This window comes from Conger conger, chromosome 15 (genome assembly GCF_963514075.1).
Source record: "Conger conger chromosome 15, fConCon1.1, whole genome shotgun sequence".
Taxonomy (NCBI): domain Eukaryota; kingdom Metazoa; phylum Chordata; class Actinopteri; order Anguilliformes; family Congridae; genus Conger; species Conger conger.
In genome coordinates this window covers 15,618,130-15,629,750 of record NC_083774.1, presented here as the reverse complement: position 1 = coordinate 15,629,750, position 11,621 = coordinate 15,618,130, and the positions used below count along the sequence as shown (strand labels likewise).

General features: G+C 44.2%; 1 protein-coding gene across 1 annotated transcript; it reads left to right on the top strand.

The window, feature by feature from the left end:
* Positions 1-2,606: 2,606 nt before the first annotated feature.
* On the top strand, positions 2,607-11,155 carry hdc (histidine decarboxylase). The gene is made up of 12 exons (XM_061222564.1): positions 2,607-2,675; positions 3,710-3,882; positions 4,152-4,265; positions 5,287-5,409; positions 5,767-5,901; positions 6,291-6,434; positions 6,716-6,782; positions 7,209-7,371; positions 8,275-8,365; positions 8,698-8,796; positions 9,827-9,928; positions 10,478-11,155. The coding sequence occupies exons 1-12, from the start codon at positions 2,648-2,650 to the stop codon at positions 11,153-11,155; spliced, it is 1,917 nt and encodes a 638-aa protein (XP_061078548.1). The 5' UTR covers positions 2,607-2,647.
* Positions 11,156-11,621: the final 466 nt, after the last annotated feature.

The following is an 11,621-nucleotide window of genomic DNA, read 5'->3' as shown; positions in this document are numbered from 1 at the left end:
GCCAGTCTCTTCCCAGATTCTTTCACAGGCTTTTGTAGTGCCCGTTTTAGTTATCGACATTATATTTGTATAATACATATTTGCTGTGACAGCTTGCATTGCTGTAAGTTGTTTGGTTCCGTCTGGCTGGAGAATCAAATATTTCAGTTATTGGATACTTTGAAAGGTTCAGTCCTTTTTTCACACATTTTTTTATTTGTCAATCCAATCAGGGCGTTGACCAGGATCTGAGGAGCTTTTAAATTTCATTAAATTATTTCATTTAATGAAAAAAGGCTATCAGACACTTAAAACAACTGAAACATCAGGTGAGATAGCTGCTATATGTGCCATGTCTTCTAGCTGCTGCAGTTTGGACATGTTCCTCACCCCTCTTGTGTTAGAATTATTATTATTTTTTACCACGTCTCACCTTTGATTACTGATGCTGAACTTCCTTTCCAAGTGGTCATTTAATAATTGACTATTTATATCTATTTATTGTTACACAGCAGGGTTTTGGGTCCCGACAAGATTGAATAAATCTTGCTAAATCTTTTTCAGAACTTCTGTACATTAGCCTAGGATGGGATTTAGGCATTTTTGCATCTCTCATGCATGCAACCGTGCAATGGTCTCTGACAAGAGCACTTGGAAGATATGTCTTAAACTCGGACACAAAATAAAATTATTAATGAAAACTCTTTAGGGACATGCCCAAGATTGCAAACTTTTACACCAGGAGGTGTGTCCTGAGATATAGTAGTTATTTACAGGCCAAAAAAAGTGAGATTCTTGCAATTCCACAAATGAGTTCTTGGAAGAGGATGCAGTTAGCAGACTAGCAACTGAGGTGGTGGTGCTACATCCGTTTACCACCCTGAACGGCAATTAATTCCTCATAACTGACTTGTTCATATGGTATTATCCTCTTATACCACGGCTAACTTGCCAAAGTAATGTAGCTATGGACAATTCTTTTTGTATTTTTTTATTATTCGATTATTAATAAACAATTATTAACAACTGTTAACTCACAAAATAATACTAAGCAATTTATAGACAAAATTAGAGACTACTTGACGCTGTATTCCAGATTTCAGAGCCATGCAACTGAACGGAGCCAGTTTAGCCAAGGTTATTTAAGCGTTATGGGACGAGAACCCATGGTATATCGTGGATATTGGTACAATAAGCGGGGTGTTTAGGCGGAGGAGAGAGATGAAAGGAGGATGGCAGATGCAGAGTCAAGTCATGTCAGTCATGTTGATGGGTAGATGAGGCATGATGGAGGCGAGACACTTCCAGGCAGGTTAACTATACTTTTCTACAACAAAGGCTACCTTAGGAATGGATTTGTAAGCCCTTGTTGAACCTGGAAGTGCTGTCAAAATTAACTGCTACTAGCCAGTTGTCTTTAGGCAACAATACATCATTGTCATGTAAATGTATTCAGTGAATACGTTTGTCAAATATTTGCATTGTCTTGCCTGGAGGCCAGCGGTGCAAACTACATGGATAGAGGAGTGGTTATTCTCGTATGACGCCCTATGAGGGGAACATTTCCATCCTGTTAAAAATAGGACAATAGATTCAAAACACTTTGATGTTTCTTCAACGCCTTGTGTAAATTGCATATAAAAACCGAGAAAGTGTGACAAACCTCCATGTTACTCCTTTTCTTTTGTAATTTTCTGAAGATTTTATCCCAAAAAGTGCTGGTTAATGGTCCTCTGTTGGCATTAAAATAGTGTTGTTCCCTCCTCCTTTCAGGTATGATTACTGTGTAAATGGTGGTAATAAGATCCAGACAGTGAACGGGACCACAGAGAGCAGAGCAGTGCCTATAGGTGCTCAACGTGTGCACATAGCATCTGCTTTCAGCCATTCCAATTGTCCTTGGGTGACTGGGTTATCTATTATCTGTTCAGGAAATGCAGGCACATGTGCATTTCCCACAGTTTACATATCCTTTAGAAGTGAAAGAAGCCAGCAAACCGTGCAAATATTTACTGTTCCTCTGGATTTATTTGAGCACCTTTCAGTCTTATTCAAACAATTTGAAATCCTGCTCCATTGACTTTTGGTGTTGTTAAAGACAAATTAGGCTTTCGTATTTGGGTCGGTATTCCTTCATCTTACCACCAAATCAACTGTGGACATCATGCTAGACTGGGCTCTTGGTTGTAAAGTCAAAGTCATGTATTCATGATTTACATGAGGGTTATTATCGTAGGAGACTGACAAGTAATATAATATTTTCAATTCTGGTTTGGAAAATGAACCTAGAAACCTAAACACCATGCAGACACTGTCAGGGTAAACAGGTAAAAACAAGTAAACCGATAAAAACCAGGCTCAAAACTAGTGATGGTAATGTGAACAGTCCTGACATGCAGTATGAGAGAAACTGTGTGCTGAAACAAAAACTGTCATTAGCATATCTTTTGGGTGTAATGGAATACCAGATAGGAGGCTCCAGCAGACTTTGTTACGCACAGGCTCCATTCATTTACATAATTTGCCCCCCCCTGAACTCAGATGCTGCATCTGGGGTGGGGTCATCAGCTGGGAGCGTTCCATAAATACACCAACCCGCTGAATAGCGCAGGAGGAGAAGACGACAACCCCCGGAGGACATCAGAGAGCAGAGAGCACACTGTTGAACATGCAGGCAGACGAATATAACCGCAGAGGTAAAGTCATCTGCCGCGAGCAGGCTTTCTTGAAATCCTTGCACAATTTATTTATTTCCGCCGCATTGTCTTTTAGAAATCGTAGATTTCCAATTCATCTGGGAAATACACCTGCACACAATGTGTGGCACAGGTGACAATGCTTCAAGTTCCGTTCCTGTGTAGTTTTAGACAGGTTTCTGAGCAATGTTACAGTTGAGGTGTGCACATAACCCTGGGGCAAAATAATCTATATTGTGAAATAAATCTATTTATATAAACTTGTGATTGCAGAAGCTGAAATGGAGAAATCACTGAAAAAGGACACTTCTTTAGATCAAATATCAGTTATATCAGAACTAAGCTAGATAAGCAGTTTGGCAAATGGCAATGAAGTATGTTAATGCTGTTGTTTGGCGATATTGGCTCCCAACTTATCACTTTGGTACTCAACTGAATGGGTCCAAGTGACTTTTTTGGAATACCCTGGGCTTATAAACCGGGGGTTTGTGGTCTGGCTGTGTAAAATTGGTGGACAAACCACAAGTTGGCCTGGTTGCATCTCACATAAACATTAGTTTACACGTGCTGACTGCTAGACTGAAAATGGTAATCTTCAATTTTGTGTAACATAAAGAAGGTGAAAAAATGTCGTAGCCTACCAGGGTGATTTTGCCCAAGGGTTTTGAGCGCAGCCTCTTTTGCGAAAAACTTAACCATCTCTTCTGGCACACCAGTGCCTATGAACTGTTTTTAACCAATTTAAATACTTTCTAGTGAAATGCATGTGTCTCCTTGGTTCGGTCACACCAGATGTAGATGCTGTATTGGTTTGGGTGTTTTGCTGAAAAGGCAAGGCGAGACTCAGAAGTGTGCTGCCAGTTTGAAAAAGTAGCCTCTATGTTTTTTTTTTTTGCGTTGTGCATTTTAGGTAACGGCCTGGGAAATGCTGGTGTTCTGAATGTAGCTACTAGAACAACGCACCCACTATGTGAATGCAACTCATTTTCTGTTAAATGAATGGTAACCTAACTGATGTTTTCTACCACCGACAGGTAAGGAACTTGTCAATTACATCACGGAATATCTTACTAACATCCGAGAAAGACGGGTCGTCCCAGACGTCCAGCCTGGATACATGAGGAAACTCCTCCCGGACCATGCGCCCCTTGAACCAGAAAACTGGGACAATATTTTTAATGACATCGAGAAAATAATAATGCCGGGGGTATGTTTCTGCACTTTCCATATTTCCACTTTCCAGGTCATATTTCACCTACTCCCAAAACACATGCATGACATGCGCTTCATTAAAATTATACAAAACTCTAGACTTTGAATTGCTAAACCACATTGGCTTGGAGGGTCTGAGGAAAGGTGTTGGGACCTGGTCCCAGTTGTTGGCATGTCCCTGTGTGTCTCCAGATAATAATAATAATAATAATAATAATAATAATAATAATAATAATAATAATAAATCATCTTATTCTGTTGCAGGTGGTCCACTGGCAAAGTCCCCACATGCATGCCTATTTCCCTGCTCTGAACTCCTGGCCCTCCTTGCTCGGGGAAATGCTGGCTGATGCGATAAATTGTCTTGGATTCACCTGGGTAAAATTCAACTTCCGCGACCATTCATTCCAGTGGATACTGTAGCTTGAGGGAATCTGTCTATTATATACAGCGTATATACATACAGCAGTTATAATTTCGCCTTACAGAAATTGAATAACCTGTATTTCAAAATGTAATTGGGGAAGATATATGATCAATATACTGTTATTTCACAATATATTCGCAATGATATAAATAATTGCATCTTTAGGATATTTCAATATAGTACACTGCTGTGAATTGTATATAAAATATATTTTCAAGCCCATGTATTCGCATATTACACATTCACATATCCTGCACAATGTCACTACCTCTTTATAGCTCGTATAACTCCGGTGTGGATGGGAGAAGTAGGAGGAATGTACGGTAGTATGAGTTGTATAGACAACAACAATAGCAACAGAAAGGCAAGGAAAACTGACACCCAGCAGGAACTCCTCGCAAAGGACGGAACTCACCCGCTGTTTATCAAACTCTGGCGTGGTCATCCCCGTATCGCTCGCTTCGGCGGCCTGTTTCTCGGTCTTCATTGCGTTGTCTTCACTTTATAAAACAAAAATAGTGACACCAGTGGCCTTCTCCGTGCTGCGGTTCGGAATAATGGCGTAGACAAACCTTTTTCACGTGGATAATCGTTGAGAAACGTCCTCATGAAACGCGCACATATCCTTCGTTCTCAATCTCAGTAGTTTTACCTTGCGGCCAGTAACACACCGCTCCTCCCCATTCTCATCTGCAGCAATCAGAGATAGACCCTCCCTCCAAGGGGTGTCAAAATACAGGTGTCAAAATAAACAACCCAAAAGGAGAAGGCTTCGTACTGGGTACTATAACGTAACATATCTGCTGATCACACAAGCGATTTACACGAAATCGTTAAAACAGTTAGCGGACCACACTTAGCATTTCTAAATGGCCAAGAGTAAAGGTAAACTGCACATGATTATCGTTACAGAAATGTTTGAGTGTTTGGGATGAATTATGTAAATTGGTGATTGCTTTTTATTTCTGACAGGCCTCCAGTCCAGCCTGCACTGAGCTCGAGATGAATGTCCTAGACTGGCTGGCCAAGGCAATGGGTCTGCCCCCCCATTTCCTACATCATCACCCCGACAGCAGAGGTGGAGGTATCCTACAGGTATACCCCTGGACTTCCCATCTCTGTTGAGTGTTGTGTAAGCAACAGTTAAGGTGCATGTACCTGTAGTGTATAAATACTTGTACCAGCAGAATATAATGTTCATGGTGCTTATACTGTACCTGAGCGAGTATAATGTTTAGGTGCTTGGACATGCAGCAGAGTTTAGATAAGGTGTATATACCTGCAGGAGTGTAAGGTTAAGGTGTTTGTACATCTGGTTTGCTCAGCTGCTGTTGATTTTTGATGCTACATTTCTCAATGCTCTCTGAATTAGTAAATAACACAGTCTTCCAAATGAATTAATGAATGAATGAATGAATGATTTAAAAAAAATTCTGTCCTCTCCTCTCTCAGGGCACAGTGAGTGAGAGCACTCTATTGACTCTCTTGGCTGCCCGAAAAGCCAAAATTCTGCAACTCCATGAATCTGGGGATGACACAGATGACTCCATACTCAACTCCAGACTTATTGCCTATGCATCGGACCAGGTGGGAGCAGCGTGACTTCATTCTCAGCACATTCCTGAAGGGCTTCACAATCGGGGGTCCGAGAATTACTGGGGGTCTGCTCCAGGAGTTCAATGGGGCGCTGAGCAAATTTGATTAAAAAATATATTTTCCCATTTTCAGAATTTTTCGTTTTCATGTTATGTTTGTTATTTAATGTTCAATAAATTAACATGACATATTTTACACAATCGACAAACTATAATGCAACCCTGATAATATTGTGATTATGAAACATGAATATTGTAAATAGCTAGTTGCATGTATTATACAGATCCAGAATGTAATAAACAATGATTTAGACATGCTTCCATGTAATAGTAGTCACTGCACGTCAGACTTAGAAGTTCCATTCTGTTACGTCCGGACAGGCTCACTCTTCAGTGGAAAAAGCAGGTCTAATTACGATGGTTAAAATACGCTTCCTGCCGACGGATGACCAGTTCTCCTTGCGGGGGGAGACATTACAGAGTGCCATCGAAGAGGACAGGAAAAAGGGCCTCATTCCAGTCATGGTGAGCCACATCGTTAGAATATTTTCACATTTAACGTGTATTTATTTCTTACCTATACATTAATGTATTACTTGTTGCTGTAACCGACACTCTTAACCAAGTGCAATTCATGCACCTGACATTTTTGCTTTAATTCTGCGGGGAACAACAGCAGCGCACCTGGGATTCACAGCTTCAGCTTTCTGTCTGTGTGTGTGTGAATGCCACGGCCAGGCTGTGTGCTACTGCCCCTGCTGGAAACAGGCAGGAATGACTCCTTATTTTGTGCTCTGTGGTTTCAGCTCTGTGCTACCCTGGGAACGACGGGAGTTTGTGCCTTCGACTGCCTGTCCGAGCTGGGGCCCCTGTGTACGTCAGCTTCCTCTGCTGTGTTCATGTTTATCCTATTATTATGATATATAATGTATACATTTCATATATAATTAAAACATATTAATGGAAGCTGAGTTATATCTGCATCAGCTTGATATCAATAATTAGGCTATGGTAACTTGGATTTTTGGAAAAAGCAGTTTTGTTGATCGTATATATACATATAAAGAGAGAATGTTACATTATTAGGAAGCAAATGGGTGAAGGGATGGATATATATATATACAGTAAACGCCTCCAGATGTCTTGGTACAAAGACATCTTTTCTTCATTTGGCTCTGTATTCCTCACAGAGATATAGAGATATATTGATCTGTCTATTATATACAGCATGTATATATTATATGTAGTGAGCTCCATAACACACACACGCTCATACCTGCAAGCGTTATCTGCGTTCAGGTGAGAAGGAAGGCCTCTGGCTGCACATCGATGCAGCGTACGCTGGCTCGGCCTTCCTCTGTCCAGAGCAGCGTGGCTTCCTGAATGGCGTTGAATTTGCCGACTCCTTCGTCTTCAACCCCTCCAAGTGGATGATGGTCCATTTTGACTGCACCGCCTTGTGGTGAGAGAGTGCTTCTGCTCATGCCTTGATATAAGCAAAGTTGGATGGATTGTTTTTTTAATGAATTTGAATTTTGCCGATGTAATTCCATCAGTTCTGTGAGTAGCGTGCCAATTCATTAGACATATTAGAGGTCATGGGGAGGTCATTGGAGTGTAAGTGCAATGTAATGGGGGAACTAGGCTTGTTACCCAAAGGATGCAGGTTAGATTCTTCAGATTCTTCAGTTGGACTCTGCCAATTTACCCTTGAGCAATGTACTTACCCTGAATTGCTTCAGTATACAAACACCTAACACTTTATTAGGTATTTATTAGACTTATTTTTTAAGACTTAAGTCTTCTGCTGCTGTAGCCTATCCACGTAGAGGTTTGATCCATTGTGTGTTCAGATATGCTGTTCTGCATACCACTGTTATAATGTGTGGTTATTTACGTTACCGTCACCTTCCTGCCAGCTTTGACCAATCTGGCCCTTCTCCTCTGATCTCTCTCATTAACAACATTTTTTGCCCACAGAACTGCTGCTCACTGGGTGCTTTTTTTGTTTTTCACACCATTCTCTGCAAACTATAGACTGTTGTGCGTGAAAATCCCAGGAGATCAGCAGTTAAGATACTCAAACCACCCAGTCTGGTACCAACAATCATTCAACAGTCAAAGTCACTTGGATCACTTTTTTTTCCCCATTCTGACATTTGGTCTGAAAAACAGCTGAAACTTGCTGCTTTCATGCATTTAGTTGGCACCACACGATTGGCTGATTAAATATTTGGGGACACTGCCAAATGGCAGTAATGTAATGTGTTCCATGGTGAGCAGTCTTCAGTCAGCAATGTCTTACTTGATGGCAGGTCTCGAGGTCATCTGGTGATTTAATCGGATGCTGGTGTTTTCCCCTCAGGGTCAGAGACAAATACAAGCTTCAGCAGACCTTTAGTGTAGACCCACTCTACCTCCGGCATGAGAATTCCAACGTCGCCACCGATTTCATGGTATGTTAACCACCAGAGTTCTCTCTGAATGTTGTTGGTCGCATACAGCATACATAGCTACTATATGAACATACAGTACACAAACATACTGTACATGCAATAAAATACACAAAAAGAGAGTACACAAAAATACACACAATCATATGAACACAGATTACAGGGCAGAAGCAATATGAGGTTGTTATTTGCACACACAATCGCAGACAAACTACACACCCACACAAAGGCACAGACACATATGTATATAGACACAACAGACATATGTATATAGACACACAAACACAAGCGTATGCGTGTGAGTAATTCTGCTGTTAACGGTAAACCCTTTTCAGAATTGGCAGATTCCTCTGAGCAAACGCTTCCGCTCCCTCAAGCTGTGGTTTGTGCTGCGTTCCTTTGGCCTGAAGAAGCTGCAGGAGCACATCAGACACGTGAGGCAGCTCTCTCCCTCCATCTCTCTCCTCTTCTCACTCCTCTCTCTCCCTCCGTCTCTCTCCTCTTCTCACTCCTCTCTCTCCCTCCGTCTCTCTCCTCTTCTCAGCTCTCTCCCTCTGTCTCTCTCCTCTTCTCAGCTCTCTCTCCCTCCGTCTCTCTCCTCTTCTCACTCCTCTCTCTCCCTCTGTCTCTCTCCTCTCTCTCTCCCTCCGTCTCTCTCTCCTCTTCTCTCATTTCTCTCTCCTTCTGTCCCTCTCCTCTTCACTCTTCCCCCCCTGCCATCCCTGCACTATTCAGCCACTATCTCTCCCTCCCTCTCCTCCATCCTTCTGTCTCTCCCTTTCCACTCCTCTCTCTCCCTCTGTCTCTCTCTCCTCTTCTCTCCTCTCTCTCTCCCTCTGTCTCTCTCCTCTCTCTCTCCCTCTGTCTCTCTCCTCTCTCTCTCCCTCTGTCTCTCTCCTCTCTCTCTCTCTCTCCCTCTGTCTCTCTCCTCTCTCTCTCTCCTCTCTCTCTCCCTCTCCCTCTGTCTCTCTCCTCTCTCTCTCCCTCTCCCTCTGTCTCTCTCCTCTCTCTCTCTCCCTCTGTCTCTCTCCTCTCTCTCTCTCTCTCCCTCTGTCTCTCTCCTCTCTCTCTCTCTCTCTCCCTCTGTCTCTCTCCTCTCTCTCTCCCTCTGTCTCTCTCCTCTCTCTCCCTCTGTCTCTCTCCTCTCTCTCTCCCTCTGTCTCTCTCTCCTCTTCTCTCATTTCTCTCTCCCTCTGTCTCTCTCTCCTCTTCTCTCATTTCTCTCTCCTTCTGTCCCTCTCCTCTTCTCACTCTTCCCCCCCTGCCATCCCTGCACTATTCTGTCACTCACTCACTCACTCACTCACTCACTCACTCACTCACTCACTCACTCACTCACTCACTCACTCACTCACTCACTCACTCACTCACTCACTCACTCACTCACTCACTCACTCACTCACTCACTCACTCACTCACTCACTCACTCACTCACTCGGGGCTCTCTGGTTTTTGTGTTTTCAGGGAATTCAGATGGCAAAGCTGTTTGAATCTCTGGTCCGAAGTGATCCTAATTTTGAAATCCCTGCCAAGAGACACCTGGGACTGGTGGTGTTCTGTCTGAAGGCAAGTCTGAACCCAACCTAACTTTTGCATCAGCAAAACCCACACAACACCCCCCTCCCCACACACACACACACACGAGAGAGGAGGACAGTGTGGTGGGATAGCCAACTGAGTGTGCCAAGCAAGCAAGACTTCAGCACAATCTGCTGTGTCGAATGGTGAATGATTACAGAGTTAACTTTAAACACTCATGGGTTACAGAGGGGCCAAGGTTAAGTCTTGTGTGGGAAGGAACCTCTGATTTATTTGTTGAGGGACATGGTGAAATGCACTGTAACAATATTAAATTCAAGCACCAGGTGCACTGCATGTGTTTGGAGCTGGAGTCTAGTTTCCATGCATGTCCAAGGCTTCAAAGGAAGTGAAGATTCTGAAGATGCCCTTTTAGGTAGTTACAAACTTAAATGTATATAAAGTGATAAGAAAGCACATATTTCATTCAAATAAATATGACATTACGCAGATTTGATACAACAAAAGGACAGTAAAGACATCTACGTTATTAAAGTGTTTTAAAAAAATGAACTGTCCCGTCTTCCGTCTGCTTAGGAGGGAAACGCCCAGACCGAGGCGCTCCTGAAAGCACTCACCAAATCCGGCGCCCTGTACGTCATCCCGGCCTCCGTCCAGAACACGCTGATCATCCGCTTCACCGTGACGTCCCAGTTCACCACGCGGGAGGACATCCTGCGGGACTGGGCCATCATCCGCCACACCACCGCCGCTGTCCTCTCCCAGGAGCCTGTGGGAGACGGCCCCGCTGGGCTCCAGACCCCTGCCCCCGCCGGGCTCCAGACGCCCGCCCCCGCGGCGGACCAGGGCCCTCCCGCACCGGCTCCACCCGAGACCCAGCGGGTACCGGACGAGGTCCTCGACCGCAGCCCCTGTACCAGGGGCCCCGAGGGGTGCGGTTGCTCGCAGGGCTGCGCCGGGGGGGCCCCCGCGGACCAGCAGCACGCCGGAGAGCCCCTGGCAGACCAGCAGCACGCCAGCGTCCTGAAACTCCTCTCCAAGGAAGGCCTGCTGTCCAGGCTGCCCGAGGGCGTGGTGCTCCTGGAGAAGAAGGCTCTGAGGAAGCTCACCAAGTTCTACAGCATGCCCACCTTCATGCCCTGCGGGCCCCTGCAGCAGTGCACCGGGCCCTGCGGCGTCCAGCTGTTCCAGCAGCCCTGGCTCACCTGCAGCCGGGCCAGCGCCGCACTGCCCTGCCTCAACCTGCAGCGCTAGCCCCGCACTGCCCTGCCTCAACCTGCAGCGCTAGCCCCGCACTGCCCTGCCTCAACCTGCAGCGCTAGCCCCACACTGCCCTGCCTCAACCTGCGTCTGTCTGTCTCCAACCAGCTCAACTACACATTCCCCTTCGCCGCGCCCCCCCCCCCTCCCCCCTCCCCCAAAGCGATGGTTCACTTCCATGAATATATTCTTTTACGTTTAGACAAAGTTAGTTATAAAAATACATCACGCCAGAAAATTTTAAAAAACACAATGACAAGACCCTCAAATGCATTCTTCCATTATCATTTCTGGGGAGGGGGGATACAAACTTGACCCCGAAACATGGCATTAATCAGGATCCTATTCATGTTAAACCCTCACTGGAATAGAATACATTGCATATAGTGTAAATATGTTACATTTTTGGAAAAATATATTGATATATATTTCAAAGTAATGTAGTTCATTAAAAAAAATG